The sequence below is a fragment of the Pyrgilauda ruficollis genome, unplaced genomic scaffold (assembly GCF_017590135.1).
Source record: "Pyrgilauda ruficollis isolate IOZ18807 unplaced genomic scaffold, ASM1759013v1 scaffold23, whole genome shotgun sequence".
NCBI classification, from domain to species: Eukaryota; Metazoa; Chordata; class Aves; order Passeriformes; family Passeridae; genus Pyrgilauda; species Pyrgilauda ruficollis.
This window is the reverse complement of record NW_024522539.1, coordinates 13,726,589-13,744,951: the sequence shown is the minus strand read 5'-3', so window position 1 is coordinate 13,744,951 and position 18,363 is coordinate 13,726,589. Positions and strand designations below refer to the sequence as shown.

At 38.6% G+C, this 18,363-nt stretch overlaps 1 protein-coding gene and 1 long non-coding RNA gene across 4 annotated transcripts in view; one reads left to right on the top strand and one right to left on the bottom strand.

The window, feature by feature from the left end:
* The window catches only part of THSD4 (thrombospondin type 1 domain containing 4), a 242,419-nt gene that overhangs the window by 131,536 nt on the left and 92,520 nt on the right, over window positions 1-18,363 (top strand). The window contains exon 1 of one of the 3 annotated variants that reach the window (XM_041468996.1): window positions 16,444-16,673. The exons of the other annotated variants lie outside the window; for them this stretch is intronic. Coding sequence (XP_041324930.1) covers window positions 16,602-16,673 — 72 coding nt within the window. The 5' untranslated portion in view covers window positions 16,444-16,601. Of the gene's footprint in view, window positions 1-16,443; window positions 16,674-18,363 lie in introns of those variants that run through there. 3 annotated transcript variants of the gene reach the window in all.
* Window positions 1,088-16,542, bottom strand: LOC121354400. Its single transcript, XR_005955277.1, has 3 exons — window positions 16,409-16,542; window positions 11,548-11,691; window positions 1,088-1,279 (listed from the first exon to the last, which is right to left on the bottom strand). It is a non-coding gene; the product is annotated as an uncharacterized LOC121354400 (long non-coding RNA).

Genomic DNA, 18,363 nt, shown 5'->3' with positions numbered 1-18,363 from the left:
TACAAAGGTAGCTGCAAAGAAAGATTGAACTTCTCTAACACAGCAGTTCATAACAAGTATTAAAGCCCCTGTGAGGAATAGTTTCATACCGTCTGATTGTCATGTCCGACGTTTTTATTGCACAAGTGCTTAAGATGCTGTACTTCTGCCAACACACAAATGAATTCTTTCTAATGTTTGCTAGAGGATATATGGTCAATGTCCTGGTAGTTCATGTGCTTTTGCTGTGGAGTTTTGATCTTGATTTATGCAGTTCTCTGGCTTTATTTTGAAAATATCAGCATTGTCCACTCAATTTGCCATAAGATATTTTAGTTCTAATGGTAAACCTGTGCATTTTATTCCAGTATGTGTTTTCAGGAATGACTATTTTGTCTTAGTTTGAACTCTTAAATCACTGCAGGCACACAAGCACATAGAATATTCAGTGTTTGCTAACTTCTCTTATATTAAATACTGATCAGAAAAAAAATGTGTTACATAAAGATCCTCACTTTCATGTCACATGGTGGCCAGACACAGCAGCTGAAACCCACATTTAGAAATGAAAACATTTTAATATAGTGAGAGTCGATAGACATGCATCAAAGTGAAATGTTATTTTTGTAGTGATCAGCAGGCTTCAGACCTCCCAAGCTAATCATAAACTTTCCAAGCCAATACAGCTAATTTGTTCTCCTGCTGCCACTGGCCTCCAACTCCCTTTCCAAAGGGAGATGTCACACTTGCTGCTAGGTAGAAAATTAGCAAAAGGCCTTCTATTTCTGCTTTTTTCTTTAAGCCTGTTATGTGTGTGATACTTTGGTTGTATATCCAGTGTCTATGGGTGTGTCTTAAATGTATTCCTGAATAGGACTTGGATGAGCTACCTTTTCCTTCTTTCAGCTTATGTTGCACAGGTTACAGCAACCATATGTTCAGGCCTCAACTCTTCCTCTAAATCATGCTCCCCTTTCTTCCTGGAAATGTTAACCTGGGAGAATAAAAGGGGGTTTTGTGTATTTGTCCAGACTATCCAGATGTAGAACATTATGCCCAGTGTTACAAAACAGTGAATTTCTACAAAGTTACACCAACCATTTTTACTTGTGTGGAAAAGGCACTTTGAGATGCAGAACAGGTATTCCAGAGGACAGCTTAAGGTGATTAAGGTTGCCAGATTGCATCAAGTCAGTCTGGTCGGAGCTGCTTTGAATTGGCAGATGCTGTTCATCAGTGTGTCAGCAGGCTGGAGTTGAACAAGATACAGACCCTGGAGGTGCTGGACATTTGCAGTTCTCTAAGAAAAAAAAAAAGGCAGAATTGGAAATAGCACCAACCAAATGAAAGCCAGTCTGAATCTGTACAGGTGATGGTTACAGTTTGGCCCCTGTGCTGACAGAATATCAATTCCTGTGATACTTTGGTAGCTGTATCTGTTACTTCTTACATGTTAAATGAGGCATCCCTGAGTATGCATTCCTTTTGAAGCTTAAATAAGCTTTTTATCATCATGATTTCATTTTTTTCTTCAGCATTCCCATGGCTGATGGGTTAAATAAGCACGTTTTAATCAGTTAAAGAAGAGAGCTTTGCGTGTAGTATGTGCCTATAAAACACTGTAGGTTCAAAGAGCAGATGAGTGTATAAGTTAGACAGAGGACCTTGATACCAAGTACTAAAAGAAAGCACAATTCATCACAGATAGAAGTGTAGAATTTTTATTTTCTCAAAAATATTTCTGAATATCTGTTCAAACTCAGACTTGAATGGAATTTTAGTTGTAAAAGGAAAAATTATCTACAAAGATGTATTGTCATATGATTTTAAAGATTTTGATTTTGCTGTAGTTTCTTTTCCAAAGGGAGACAGAACCAGGTACATTTTTAAGATTTCATAGCCTGTTATATGATAGGAAGTCAATCTAAGAATTTTAAGATTGTGTCTGCAAAAGTATGTCACAGAAGATTAAAAAAAGTGAAATCAGTCTATTTCAGAAGCAGTGTGTTTATACTGCTGCTGTTGTATTGGATTTAATTGTGTGGAATAGGTGGGTTCACATGCTCAATATATTCCTGGGAATTTCTGTATTCCAATGTCCCCACAGACTAAGCAAGTGTATGCTCAGAGTAAACATTGTGTGATTGATGTGAGTAATAATAGTGGTGGTAAACTGGGGTGTGCTAAAGCCTGATGGAATTTATGGCAGAATGCAGAATTGTCATGCATTGCATATAAAGTCTGCTCTAGAGCAAATTCATTAGAACTTAATTTCGTATTAAATTAAGAGTTTGTATTTCTTAAATATAATCCCAATCCACTTTTCTGAACTTGAAAGTAATTAAAAATAAACTTACAGCTCAGAAACTTGTTGCAAATCTGTCAGTTATACACATACTGTACAATGATGCCAAGATGGGTGCAGCATGCAATACATTCAAAGGTTTGAATTACAAAAATGTTCACCATAGTCTTACCATAGCCCATGTTAAAACAGAGCTAACTTAAAATAATTTTTCAAAACTTCTCTGTAGTCAACCGATCACATCTGATAAACTAAAAACAGACCTTATTGCAGAGCAACTGTTAGCTGTCTTTTCTCCTTGTGCTTTAGGAATTACATTCATGAGTTTGACTTCAAATTCTTAGTTGCTTAAGTGCAAGAAGAAATTTTGCTTTCAGCACTTTTTTCAGAATCACACTTCTGAGAATTTTCTTTGTCCCTTCAAGTGTAAGATGCACCATCCTGTAACTGATCGAATTGTCCTGTTTGCTTTCAGTTTGGAAGAGGAATGTTAAATTAAGCATAATGGGGATGTCTTTTGGATTAAAACCCTATATTTTCTTCCAATTAAAACATTGTGTTAGAATACTCATAACATGAAATTGCTTAGAGAAGACATTTGTTAAGGTAGGGGGTGTCTATGTGTTGTTTTTTGTCAGCCATATAATGGACAGTCCTTGCTTCACACTACTCTGTCCAATTAAAAAAATAGATTTTTTAGTCTAGCACCCTTTATGGTGCTGCTGTAGAATATTGGCTTGTATATTTCTGTAGGGTTTTGGTTTTTTTTCCTTCTAATATTTATGCAAAATGACAAGGTGACAGCAGCAGACTTTCTCAATTTTAGAATTTGCTGGGGAAGCTATATTTGATTACAAATCTAAACCTATCCATGACTTTTTGTTCCCATGTAAGTACAAGTTGTTTTTGTAACATGGCTATTGTGTGAAGGTGAAAACTAAGTACTGCTGTTGGATTCTCTGTGCGGGTCTCTGTTTTGAAAGCCCTGCTTGCCAAAGATGTTCTTGTACTTAAATAAGCCTTATGGGCAGGATAATATTGCAAGAGGAATGTGAAGGAGCATTAATATGGCTGAGTGAGGCCCTATATGTTTTCCTTTGAAATATCTTCCCTGCTTGCCAAACCACCTTGGCAGGGAATAGCATGAAGCCTAGATGGGGAATTATGGATGTGTCCTATATTTTTCTCCACGATGAAAGGAATAGTCTGTGGCTCCTACACAGATTGAAAGGCAGTGATTGAAAGTTTTGGGGTGGTAGGACAGACGTACTGAAGGGCCTAATTGATAAAAATACCCTCAGAAGGTGATTGTGCTGTGCCTAATAATACATAGAATAGGTGATCATGCATAGGAATTTCTAAAAAACTTTTCTCTTGTTAAATATATTGTTCTTCCAGATATGCATATGAGAATATTTACTAAAACTAAGTATAGTATCTGACTTTGAATCCTTCACAGTTAAAATTTTAGGAGGAAAAGAAAAAGTCAAGTCTTTTTCCTAGAAAGAAAGTATAGCAACTTGAAATACATTCCTTACTAAACACTATCTTTAGTGTCTCTAGGTTGCAAAAAAATCGTGATAAGTTATGATATATTACATGCCCTAAGAATGAGATTTTAAAAGTTTTTTAAAGATGAATGGCAAGTATTCCCTGGTAACACTTCATAATAAATATTCTCATTCAAAGAGTAGTGCTTGATTTAATTCTGTGTCTACTTTGGCTTTGGATAAGTAGTCATTAGGGTTCCATGGCACATTGAATTTGTTTAATACCATTTACCAACACATTTTAGCCTGGATAATGAAGTATTGTCTTCATCCAGTTGCACATAATGTGTTTCAGAATTTGAAACGTTACATAGTTTGTATTAATTCAATTTCTGGTCTAGAATAGTGTGCAGAATGCTGCACTGCAAATTTTTACCTCTGAAATCTTTCATAACAGAGAAGAATATCAGTTATTCTCAGTGAAAAAAGAAGTCTCTGTATCATATTAGAAAAATTGATTCACTGAGACTGAAAGACAAGCAAAGAGTTTCAAGTCAACCACACATTTTCTGATTAAAAATAAATTAACTAAATAACTATAAAACACCTACTTACTTTGAAGCTGTGAGACACAAAAAAAAAAGTCAGATGCAGGAGGCGGAAGACAACTTAGGGCCACAGGCCCCTGAACACCAAGCCTGGCCCTTTTCCCCGAGAAACAACCATCACCAGCCCAGGTTGCTGATGTCAGTTTGCAGGAGGCGCTTGGGACTGTCAAAGCAGCCACAGTTGGTGGTGTTGGCAGGTTGGGTCTGGCAGGCATCCAGCGCCATGCGGAATTTGAGGAGGCGGCTGGCCACCCAGGGCCACAGGCCCCTGAGCACCAAGGCTGACCCTGTTCCCTGTGAAACAAACCTCACCAGCCCAGGATCCTGATGTCAGTTTGCAGAAGGCACTGGGGACTGTCAAAGCAGCCCAAGTTGGCGGTGGTGGCAGGTTAGGTCTGGGAGGCATCGTGCGCCGTGCGGAATTTCAGGCGGGGGAGCCACCCACCCAGGGTCGCGTGCCCTTGAACAACAAGCGCGGCCCTTTTCCCTGTGGAAGTACCATCACCAGCCAGGATCCTGATGTCAGTTTGCAGGAGGCACTTGGGACTATCAAAGCAGCCCAAGTTGGTGGTGGTGGCACATTAGGTCTGGGAGGAATCTTGCGCTGTGTGGAATTTCAGGGGGCGGCTGCCCGGCCAGGGCCACTGGCCCCAGAACAAAAACGGCGGCCCTTTTCCCTGTGGAAGTACCATCACCAGCCAGGATCCTGATGTCAGTTTGCAGGAGGCACTTGGGATTGTCAAAGCAGTCTGAGTTGGCGGTGGTCCAGGTTAGGTCTGGGAGGCATTGTGCATTGGAATTCAAAATGTTATTCTGATAGTTGAGGTTAAGTACAGATGCTGAAAACTTTATCATTGCATTTTTTTTAAATTGTTTTCTTGGTGCTGGATAAAATGATTCTTAATTATAAACTTGCTTCTGAACTAAATAATGACAAATATGCAAACTTAAATAGACAAAACTGCCGGTGTGGAAATAGTGGATTGCGTTATTTTCTTATTTGTCTCTGGGGAAATTTATGTATCTGTGTGCCTTCATTCTCCATGTAGCTTTCTGACAGTATGGCAAACTGCAAAAATCTTTAAGTGGACAAAAAAGTAAAGATGAGGTAAATATTTTTTTAAATTTTATTTTCCATATTGTTTGTTATTTTTTTGGACGCTTGTTCAAATCCTTTGACATTGTATTTAAACCGGCAGTTTTACGTGGTTTGCAAAATGCCTGTGAAAAAGGTGAACTGAATATAACCCAGCCATGCTACCAGTGGCCTGGCAGGGTTCTAACACTGGTACCCCAGGCAGCTAAGTTCGTGGTGAGTACTATGGCATTGGACATGAGCTAGCACATGGAGCTGTACCTAAAAATAGGTAATACATTAATTGAGAAGTAGCTCATTGTTAGGAAATCTTCCCTGAAACATTGTTGGAAACTTATTTGAGACATGCTCCACACAAGTATGAAATTATTGTATTGAAGAGATTTAGAACTGTGTAGGAAATCTTCCAAAGAAAATCTTCCTTTCACAATGAAGGAATTTTCTGTGGGTTTTACTCACTTGGTTCTTGTTGGAATTCTGATTGTTTTCCAGCCATGTGATGGTGTTGGCTGCACAGATGTGGTTTTACAACCAGCTTTCTTAAGCAGTCTGGTTTTATGTCTCTCGATGGGCCTTTAAGATTAGAACTGGTATTATTGCTAGCTTTAACCCACGTAGACAGTCTGAGTATAGGGATAAAGTAATCAGCACCATTTGTGTCTTTCAAAATGCACATGAATGTTTCCTCACTTCCTTTGTTCTAGGTGACCTTTTAAGAAGTATTTTTTTTTCTTTGTGTTCCTATTAGAATTATTTCTAGATTTATTTACACTTTGTTACCAGCAAACAATATTTCCAGATTTTGTGCCATTGTGTTGGGATTTTATACTGTAAAATTAAAACTGAAGTCTTTAATATACATGTATAGATATTATATATATATATATATACTGGTTTTAATATACCAAGGGTTAAGAATGATATATAACTGCTGACAAATAAAATGGCATGCTAAGTGACTTAAGAAAAGTTTTCAGAGTACCAAACAATTTCATGCAGTCATTTTGGGCTTAACTCTCCTCCTTATATAGTAGAGAAGTGAATTTCCCTGAATTTAGACAAGTTGTTTGTCCCATGAGAAAATTTGACAGTACTGAACTTGTTTCAGTTGGTGGATTCAGGAAGGGAAATTTCAAGTTAAATTATACTGGATGTGCTCTGGTTACTCAGAGACTCATCAGCTGTTTACTCAAGTATTTATCAGTTTTGTGAGTTGCTAATCCAGTACTAAATGAAATATTTGAGACATAAGGATACATAATTATTTTAAGATGCTCCTTATCTAGTTTGAGCTGCATATGAATTTTCAGAATTCATACACATGCCATTTAGCTCAAGATTTAACAGAATCTCTAGCTATATGGTTCCAATTTCCTATGTAGCAGAAATCAGCCATGCAGAATTGGTCATTTTCAGAAATGGTATGCTTACTTGAAAGACACCTAGAAAAACAGAATGAAGTCTGCTCTAGCTGTGTGATTCCCAAGCTTTTAAGCATGTGGGACCAGTGTCCAGATAGCTGGAAGACTCCACATACACTGAAGGTTCACTTGGTTCTAATGGGCAGCATGTGTTTAATAGGATTACTTTGAAAGCAGGCACACTTATAAGATAAACTATCAAAAAAATCTACTGTATAAACAATCAGATTCCCCAGAATTTGTTTTTATCTAGGCAATAAAGATGATAGTTTCTGTTTATTTAGAAAGAGTTTGTTCATTTTTATACATTATAGATCTGCAGAGAAAGAGAAGCCTTGTTCTAGCATTGCAGCTATGCTTCTAATTTGTACCTAATTTGCACCAGCAGTGTAACTGATCTGCTGGTGCTGTGTGTTCTTGACCTGGCATGGACCCCCAGTGACGAAAAATGAGCCTTTAGTCTACTAACGGGGTAGATTTTGACCTAGGCTGCGGTTAAGTCTTTTAATTTGCAGTGCATTAGAGGCAGGCAGTATGCTGAGATCTGATCCACCAACAGTCCTGTTGGTAGAGATGGTCAGCTGGGAAGATGGAATCAAACAGAATATGGAGAGATTTTTGGGCAGGAATAACTGCATGTTTGACTCAGGAGTTTAGTACCTTGATGGAAAAAGTAGAGATGTGTTTGCTGCCTAAAGTGTAGGCTACAGTACTATGAGATTAGTTCTCTCTGCTTTTTTCAGGTAACTTGGGATGTGTAATGAAATTACTTTGGAGACCTTCCTCCTCTTTCTTCCTGTATTTGGATTCTGGATGAGTGTGCATCCAGTGTATTTTGACCAGCATTGCAGTTAAATCCCAAGTTTACAGTCAAACATATACGTTTCTTTTGGTAACAAAACAGCTGTTTTCCTCTTTTTTTTTCCTCTCAGAAGCAGGTGGAAGCTTGTTATTCCTATAAACTATAAAAAATAAAGTGGATCATGATACAGGTCTTCCAAGATTCCGTCTATTCATCCTTTGGGTCTTAATCTGTGATTTAGTACCTCTGTGACATCACAGAACAGAGGTGCCTGTGCTGTAGGATTGTCCTTGGCTCTGGTTCTCCAGCTGTATGACTCCTGCTGGCATATTGACTTCCTTTTGTTCCATGGAATGCTGCTCTAGTCCTGTCCCCTAATTAGTCTGTGTGATACGTGCAGTACTGACTCCTTATGAGGTTACCTCTGTTTCAAGACTGTTCATCTGCTGCCAAATACAATCTCCTACCTTCTTCTTTTGCTTGGTTGATTTGTGCTACTGCTAGCCCTCCATTCATATGGTTAGAAAAGTGAATTTTGGCCTAGGCACAGATGTTCAGGGCTCTGATTAGAGTGGCTCTGACCAGCCTCAGCCTGGTGCTCACACGGGCTACCTCACTAGCCACACTTAAATTCAGCCCTGGGCCTGCAGTCCCAGTTTGAGCTGCTTTGGAGGCAGCATTGGTGTGGCTCAGCCTCAGCCCTGTGTGGCCCTGGCCAGGACCCTGCTGGTCTGTACCCTGCTCCATGGACTGGCTGCTTGGCTTGGCCCTGGGCTTGCCTTGGCACTACAGACTTGTTTGACCCTGGATCTGCCCTCCCTGGATCTGCCCCCCTGGATCTGCCCCCCTGGATCTGCCTGTCTCTGACTTGTGGTGGCAGCGGCACAGAGTCCTGGCCAGTGAAAGCACCTGCCTTGCTGCCCTTGTTGGAGCTTGACACCTGACTGCCCATCCCTTTAGGGAGCCCCTGTCACTGCTGTCACTACTCCCTGACAGTTTTTGAAGGTGGCTGATACTGTTTTATTGCTTTAGTAAAGTACTAAGCATGAAAAATACTGGCCAGCTTTTGCAGAGCTTTCTCTTTGTCTTTAGCTGGCAGGAGGTGATGCTCATTTCTTGCAAAAGTCGGTTTTACCATAATGTTTTTTACACAGTTCCTATCTGCATATTGGCCTAGCATGTGCTACACTTGATCCACTCCTGGGAAGGACTCACAGTGATCTTCAAAGTTCTGTTTTCTTCTGTCTCAAAGAATATCATTAGTGCTTTGAGATTTTTACCCATGTAGAAAATAACAGGTCAGGGAATGTATATGCTAGAAAACATGTTCTACCAGGGCTTCTTCCTCTGAAAGAATTTCAGTATTGTTTCCTAGCAAAACTGAAAATTACTATTACATTCACAATCCTACCTGATTAGTTTTCTCATGGAGACAGCTTGTTCCCATCATTTTATGATGGCATGTTTAATGTAGCTGTCATTTGCCAGCTGGACACTTGGGAAAATGGGTGTTGCCATTAAAATCTGGTTTCCAAGATTTTAGTTTGGACCTGAAGAGACTCTCCTTTATAATTCTGTTCTCATAGGAGGATTCCTGGAGTAAGTTGTGGTCCATTGTGTTATGCCATTTGGTACCTTTTTTTTTTGGTACTTCTCTGTTGTTTTTATAATTAAAACAAGTATACTTACATGATCCAGATCTTGTTGTATCTTTAAATTACTTTCTACATGTAGAAGTATCAACCTTTATCCCTGATGAAGAAGTGAAAGATTTGAAAATACCCTGATTCAAACTCATATTTAGAATGTTTTACCTAGGAGGAGGCCTACTTTTCCCAGGAAATAGATATGCATTATTTGTATGATTTATAATTATTTTGACATAGTTACAGATTATCTTTTCATGGGTATTTATTTTTTTAATGGACCAACAGACTCAGTCTCATTTCTTATTTTAGGTAAAGTGTCCAAATATAGCACTGGTACCAAATATAGGTTTATTCCAGTTTCATGGCAGTTGCAAAGGAATGGGTTCTAATATTTTAAAGGGTAAGGTCTGCTTTTCCTTTGGGTCTTATTTTTAGTGGCTGCTCATTTGCCACACTTCAACAGGAAACACAGATCCAAATGCCTTATGTGAAAGTTGGGTGATGAGAGGTAGTTTTCTAGAAATATGTCTCTTTTTCATGCATACAGAACAGGAGATTAAATAGGATCCATCAAAGAACTCTTTTCCTTTTGGTTTCACCACTCTTTTGTGTATAGGAAGAGGAAGAAGACAGCGTGAATAATGTTGAAAAATATGTTATGAAAATACTTAAGAAAATAATATAAAAGTTTAAGAGGAGAACCAGAATATGGTGCTAAAAATATTAATGCCTTATTAGGAAAACAAAGACATTGATTAACAAATGCAGAAATAAAAAATTTTGTCACAAGATGAATGGTAGTCATAAAAATTAGAAGTTCAAAGAATGATGTACACTTGCTCTGTAGTCAAAACGTGGTGTTGGTCAGAGGAAGGAATGCCTCATAAATGTCGTCTTACTTTCCTTGCACTATGCAGCTACTGTCTGGGGAGGCAGAGAGGTGCTCTGAGAACCTGGGATACAAACCAGAATTCTATCATCAAAATACGGAAAATTGGAATATGGCCATGAAAAATGCACATTCTAGCCCAGCCCTGGGCAGGTGATAAGCAGAGGTCCTTTCCTCCCTCTAGCACATCGTAAGGCCAGAAAGGGGAGAGGGATAATAGATTCAGTAGCGAAGAAAAGATTCAAGATGATAAATTGATTTGAGGTTAATATTCAGCTCTTTGAAGTTGGACCTTCTTAGTAAAGTCTGTCTTTGTAATCAAACATTTTAGCTTTAAGAAGTCAAGAGCAGGGAGAAGAGGAAGGAAATGCTCAGATTTCCTTTTAAGGATTTGAGTGTAGTTTAAAAGCACCGTGCACTGCTGGTACCATGGCAGAAAGAGGAGAAAACTGGATGGTCGTGAACGTAACTTGTTCTTATGGAAGGAACTGACAACTCCCACTGCTGTAACCTACACTGGGCTGACCTAAGTGTAGGCCAATGTTAGAAACTTGCTTCGTAATGCTGTTCTCACAGGATGTCATAATACCTTTTTAATGGTGTGTACTTTCTAAACTGATCTCTATTTCCTCACAAAAGAGAAAGAAAAATATGAGAAACAGAAAAGAAGTCAAACTTGGAGTGACTTTAGATGACAAACAAGTGGAAAAATGAGGATTGTGTGTGAGGATTGGAAAAATGAGCAGGAACAGAAGTTGAAAGTTAAGTTGGAAAGTAGTTAACCAACGAAAGTATTAGTCAGGACACAAAGTGACTGTATGGAATATTGATTACAAGCTCTTTAAAAGAGCATTTTTGCACAGCAACCCTTTGTCTATTCCATAACTGTACAGTGGGATCAAAAAACTATTAGACATACAGATTGAGAAGTAAATCTCTAGCTTCATTATGTAAGGTAGCAGCAGGAGACATGCTGCTCCATGCAGTGGAGTATTCTGGTAGCCAAACGATATTTCAATTTTAAGGACATAGCTATCCCCTTAATGCTTTTTTATGCAAGAAAATTTGTGAAGTCAGCTGCTTCCCTAACAAAACAATTGAGCAAAAGGGTACAAATAAAAGCTGTGAGTTACTTGGGAAAGTGTTCGTATTTAATATACTAAATGGAGTTAAAAGCAAGGAAGAATGCTGAGGTGCAGTGGAATATGTGTGAGGCTCTGGGATTTGTTTCCTCCAAGGTGCTCCACGTCTGGGCTTCCCTTCACAGGGCTCCATGTGCTTAACCCTCAGGCTGCAATCATAGCTCACCCTTTTTCTTCCTCCCCAGGCTGTGGGTTTGGTTTTGTTCAATGGCATCTATAAAAGTCCAAGTACTCCTTGATCCTTCTTGTACTGTTGTGATTTCAGCTGCTGAAATCCAGAGTCATTGCGATCATGGCTCTTCCAAAAGGACTGCAATAGCAAGAACTACTTTAGCTGTAGAAGGCAGAGGATAGGAGAGAATCTCTTGCCCTTTTTCATCACCCTGTCTGCCAGTGAAATGCAGAAAGCAGGGGAGTGGATGTATACACCTTCATGGGGGGTAAAGAAATCCCTCAGTGCTTCAGCTGCAAGTATTTCCTGAATCCAAGAAGGTAGGATGGGGAAAGGCATTTTTCTTTCTCCATCCTTCTCAAGTACACTTTTTTTTTTTTTCAAGGAAAATGCATTATTTCAGCAGTCTAAATTACCTGTCTGCTCAGTCACACATAATGTGGCAAGAGACTTCTTTAATTCAAGTGTTTAATTTAACACAAACACTATTTTAAAAATAAAATTAAAAGAAAATAACTTCATAGAAGAAATTTTGAGTAAAGTGTCACAGCCAGTATCTTTCAGTAGTTCAGGATAAAGCACAGTGGTAATTTATTTTAACCTTAATACATCTGAATAATTAATTCAGAAAGGAATGCTTCCTGGAAAAATGAAATGAGGTAATGATTGGAAATGCCTATCTGACAGCTATAAATATGGCAGCCATCTTTACACATGACTTCATCAACATAAAAATTTTCTCCCTTCTTTCTTTTTTTAAAGTAACCTGTAGATCAGCAACTGGAAAAAAAATGACCATTTAAAATAAAACCAAAGCATACTAGATTTTCCACTCGATCATGTAATTTGTACTGAATTTCTTGTACATTCAGCCTTTTTCCTCCTCTGTTAAATTTTTACATGGAACACTGAAATAAAAACCTAACACCTTTTCTTAAATAGTATTAGAATATGCAGTGTCTGCTGCTTTTCCTGTTAGTGATTTCTGGAAGATGGTGTCTGTCCAAAGCAAATGAATGCTATTTTAATTACTTGTTTTAAGAATCAGTTAAAGGTTGGTTGTGCTGTAGCAGCAAATTTGTTTTGGCCTTCATCTTACTTTTAAATAGTTTTTTGGTTTAGGTGTTTCAACTAAGCTGATTCAGTGGCATTGATGTTGCACCTGTAGTGACAAAACATGAATTAATTCTTTTCACTTGTATGCAAAATGCATAGAAATTGTCATTGTCTTGTTCTAAAGTAACTCAGCCTGAAATATGTAGTCATCCTCCCTCCATGTTATCTTGCATTAAGAATTTGAGAGTTAAACTCTACAAACATTGAGGCTGTAGGAAGTAGAAAGGAAGTCTTTAAAAGCTTCTTTTAACTCAGGTTTTTTATTTCTCATGTATTTTATGTCTATTATTACTTTTCTATGTCTGTTATTACTTTTCTATTAGGAATTTGGTCAACTTTCTAAGCTGATATACCTTTAGCAGAAAGCAGTAGCTGTGATACTTTTGAAAAGTTCAACAAACTTGTCCTCTTTGAAATCCAGGTGCAATTGCCTCAGGAGAAAGGTAGTAAGCAAACTTCATAAACTAATTGATATTTACATGCCCTTTAAGACTGACAGTTAATTTTTTCCAAGATGCATGTCAGTACTTTCTTAATAAGGACTGTACTATCTAAAGGTCCTTTTTTTGTTTTGTGTATTTTTATTTCCATGAGTAAGTGATAGGAACTTTCTCCCAAAACATTGTGATGGCTTTTTCTGATTTTGGTTTTTGTTTTTCTTTTTTTAAACTATAATTTTGGACTTTCTATCTCAATTATATACCTAAAATAGTTATGCTATTATTTTTGCTATGTTTCTAAGTAAAAGCAAAGGCGTTTTTATGTTGAAATTACTGACATCTTATTTCTTCCATTTAATTGTTGCCAAGGTATTATGGTTTCTCTATCTGCTGCTGCACAACTTATATCTGAAATAGCTCATCAGTCATAAATTGATTATTTCTATTGCCTATGTACTTTCATAATCTGCAGTGTAGTGGTTGTTGAGGTTTGCAGAGAAGTTCTGATCATGGCTGCAGCAGTATGCTACAAGTTGGGCATAGTGTTGAGTTTCAAGTTGCTCTGTGCTGCGAAGGCTGTGCTTGTGCTTATGAACCAGCACAATTCATCCAGTTCACTGGGATAAAGCTTGAAGGTACAGGAGCAGGTATGAACAGATCTCTTGTCTTAGCATGGAGAACAGAGCACCAGCTTCTGAAATTCAGGGAATTCTGCCTGTATTTTTCATAGAGGAAAAAATTAAATGCATATGGAAAGAATTAGTTATATGACTTATTAAATGGGAATGTAGTACAGCTTTCTGTGCTCAGAAACTCATCCTAATAATATTCAGTTAGGCTTCAGTAAGATTGTTCATTATTTGCAGAAAATATACTGCTCTGTGGAATGATCAGCAGAGAGGAGACTAAAATCACAGGTACTCTTCATTTACTTAAATTTGCTTTTCTGCCTGCCATTAAAGAAGATTCACAACTGTGCCTGTGCTATATATTTATTCAGAAAAACTAGTTCATTTTGTGAAGAACAGCAAAACAAGACAGAGTTTAATTTTATGGAAGCAGTAGTATCTGCATGAAGGAGCTTTCATCATTGGAGCTTCTGTTACACACTGCAGTCTGAAATGGTGTGTTATTTTAAAACTTCTTCAAGCACTAAATCTATTTTCAGAGTATCATACTTGCAGCTCTTCTGTTGGAAGTGTTTTGAACTCCAGTTTAGTTGGCAGTTTGCTCACTATCCTTTTTCCTTTTGTGGTACATCTAGATATTTAAAAAAAATATGGAAGGACAGATTGGCTTCCTGACAGGGTTTTGATGGAAAATTTCCTTAAGTTTATTTGGCTTTACATTTTTAGTCTGAAGACTTTGCCGTAGGTAACCAGCGTTCAAAGTACCTGTAGTGGCAGCTCTGCATTTAGCTGTCAGCACCACGGTATAATCTGCAAACCTTAAAAGGGGAGAAAATACTTCTTTACTGTAGGTCTTGAAGGGAGATGTTGTATTTGTGAGAACATAGTAATGGAGAGTTCTCAATGATTTTTGTCAGAAAGTACCATTAAGGTTACAGTGTCAAGTTTTCAGAAGCTGCAGATTTGGGCTGTCAGTCACCATTCTATAGAGTCCCCAGCCTGTGACCATTCAGATCATTTGGGAGAACCACTCTTGAGGTCCATACTGAAAATCTCATTCTGCCTCTTTAAGTGTTCTGAAGCTTGTACTGCTCCCTCAAGGGGAGTCAGTCACCTGAAAGGGTTCTTGTGCCCTTGAGAGCCCAGTCCTGGCCAGCCAGCATCGCAGGGCCTCCTCCCTGACGTGCCCTCGCTGAGCACGGTGCTCGCAGGTACTGCAGTGGTGCTGCCAGGAGCACAGCACTGCAGGGCTGTGTATCAAAAGGGGAAGAGGAGCTGAAAGGTGGTCTGCTGATTTGGGAGGCAGAAATGGGCAGGCTTTTCTGGAGCTGCTGAACAAACACAGCATTGCGAGACAGGTTAGGCAGGAGAAGGTGGGATCTTTATGGGCAATAGTGGGAGTCTGTAAAAGGAAAGAACTGAGAGGGAAGATGTACAGTGACAATTATGTCTAATTAATAGAGGTCAGATTTTGCCTTGCTGGAGAACCGATATCCAAATGCAAATATAACAGAATCTGGACTTTCAGCAGCAGTGTGAATGCTAATTTCCTATAGTGCTTTGGGAGTTTGACTGTATTTAATTGCAGTTTTGAGGAAGACTACTTTATCTTTCACGTCTCATATGAGAGGAAAAGACAGGTTGGTAAAGCTAGTTTAAAAATAGCCTGAGGAGTCTGACATACTCAGCTATGTATACAAAGCTCACCAAATTACAAAAAGAAATATAATACTTAGTAATGGTGTTCTTCTCAATTTCACCAACATTTTTATTTCCTGCCTCCTGAAATGTTGAGATATTTTCAAGTACCTGTATTGTGAGTTCATGTGGTTTACTGTCTGACATATGAGACCAGGTTATTCTTGGGTCGTATTTTTGAGATATCCCCTGGAACCATATGGATAAGAACTATGTATTTACATGAAAGATGAGAATATAGTGTGGTTTTTTGACTTCAGGAGCTGGAACTTTAAGAAAGGCTTGCACTTTTGCTTGCTTAGTCAAAGCAGGTTATTTGATGGGTTGGATCATTATAAATCAAAATTTCTTCAGCTATAATACACAAATGAAAGAGAGACAACATCCATATCCTACTAGGATTGCTCTAGGAACAACATCCATATCCTACTAGGATTGTTCTAAAGGAAAGAGATCCGTTTCAGGAAGCAGTTGTGACCCTCCAGAGAGCAAATGGGCACCTGGGTTCCCCTGGGGCCAGGGATGAGAGGTAGCAGGTTCTGACTGATAAGGCAGGATCAGGCTGTTCGGGTAGCAGGACTGTGCTGGTGTAGGGCTGACTGTAAAACCATAGGCTGCTTCCTGGTTATGTTTTAAGTTGTGATCTATGTTTTATAAACTTGTTAATAAAAGGAGGTGCTGTACCTTTAAGTAGCACATGCCGTCTAACCATCAACAGGCATCCCTTGCAGCAGCTTTAGCCTGTTTCTCCAATCATGCCTGCCTAAGTCAATAACGCTTTGCCAAAGCTCCTCGTGCATTAAAGGTTACCGTTTAGCTTGTTCCATGAATCACAGCAGATGCATAACTTGGCAGTGACCATTTCTGTCCCTCCCCTTCTTCGCTTCGTACTGACTGCAGCCCCCCAGCTCAGTGCTGGCCGAGCCCCCTCCCCCAGCAGGGAGAAGTCATTACATGAAGAGATCAACTTACCAGTTGTCTTCAGAGCAGTGGCTGAGAGCAAAGCTCCTGGTCGGACCGTGAGTGCGAGAGAAAGGGGGAGAGGGAGACAGACTCGTACCTACAAGAGCTCAGGGCTGTGATCCTGAGACACAAGTGCATCTGCTAGCTGTTAGTACTTGGCAGAGGGTTTGCTCCTCCAGGGTAGCTCTAACTTTGGGTAATAATGTTTGTCAGCTACCTGATACTAACGTTGCTCTGCTTTCAAACAGCAATGTTAGCAAGACCTGGGGGTGAGGTAAGCAAAGTACAATGTCTTGTCAAAAATCGTCTTGTCACAGTTGCATTTTTTTCATATCTGTTAAGATGGACTGTGAATGATTTTTATGCTGTTAGACATTTTAGAACTGTGTTGTTTGTGTAAAAAACTTTTGCTTTGGTTTAGTTTTGGGGGCTTGTTTTGTTTGGGGGATTTTTGTTTGCTTTTTTGCTTTGGCTCTGTTTGGTTTGGTTCCTTTTTTTCTTTGTAAAAGCCAAAAGGTACTATAGGAGAATAGTTTGAAACTTAACTTCTCTGGATTTGGTATACAATACACTTTCTGTGAGAGATGACTAATTTGTGAATTTTTCTTTACTAACATACAGAGAAATATGATACTCTGCAGCAGTAGATGGTATTGTTTCGTTCATATTTTCTGCAAAAATGTGCACTAGTGAAAAATTTTTTGCACAGGATGAATTTTGGGGATGTGAGCATGTAAAAACTCCAGGCTTCATTACTTTAATAACATTCTTTTTGTGCAAATACATGTAATGTTTAGTCCGGGGCCGGGCACAAAGAACTTGAGTTTTAAAAAACTCTATATCATACAATCAAAGAGGGACTTTATGTGTTCCTAATATTCCTAATTCCTAAATCTTCAACAGTGGAATGGAACAGCTCTTTATGTCCTTTAAAAAGTTGCTGCTTGATTTATGAAGAGCCATTTTCCAGATTTTTGTCCTCATCAGAGCAGTTTGTCATCAAGTACTTATTTCATACCAAAGCAGAAATTTTGTGCTACTCTTTTGCCATTTAGGAAATAACTTAGCAGGCGTGGTACTATTTGATATAAAATATTCCATCTAATGAAATTACTTGCAAAAAACACATTTGATGCTCACTCTCCCTTGTTCTACCTGAAATGGGATGTGTAGCTGTGCATTTTAAACAAGTCATTGGATAAGTTTGTTCCATAAATATGCCTTCCTTAAGTAAATCTTCTGAAAACAGTGATTCTGCTTTAAAGCTTTATTGGTGCTGTCATAACTTAATAGTAGCCTAATGAAGTCCAGATCAATTACTTTCCCTGGTAAAGGTGTAAGTGAACTGGAAAAAACACCTTGTCCAAGACTGTGTGGAGCTATCTCTGTAGCTCACACATCTAGAAATAAACTTTATTTTGCTTCTAGGGTGTTTTAATAAGAGAATCTGTAACAGCTTTGTTTCAAGAAAATGTCTCTTAGTGAAATCTTGTGCTGCCTTTGATCTGGTTAAAGCAGGGAAAGGTTTTCAGCAGTGTCTCAACAAATTTAAATGGTTTGATGATCACAGCAACTGGAAGCTGATCATTGCCCTCTAGTTGTCACAGAAGTTTTTAACTTCCTGGTTGATTGTTACGGAGCACAGAAAATGATAGATGGACTCACCTTGTTCAGACTGTGGGACCTTAAAATCTGTGGTGGCTCATATGGAAAATATTTCTGTCACCACTGGGTGCACATGTGGTCTTCAGAGATCCATATAAAGAACAAATCTAGAGCAGCAGCAGTGCTGCTTGCCAATTATCCTCGTTAGCAAGTAAAATAAAAGCAATGCTGTGTTCTTACCTGGAAATTAATTTCTGCTGTAAAAGTGCAGTGTGGAATGTTTTAGCACTGTGATCCATATGCCAAGTACTTTAAACTGGACTGTTTTTTCTTAGTTTTTCAGCTAATAAAGCAGACAG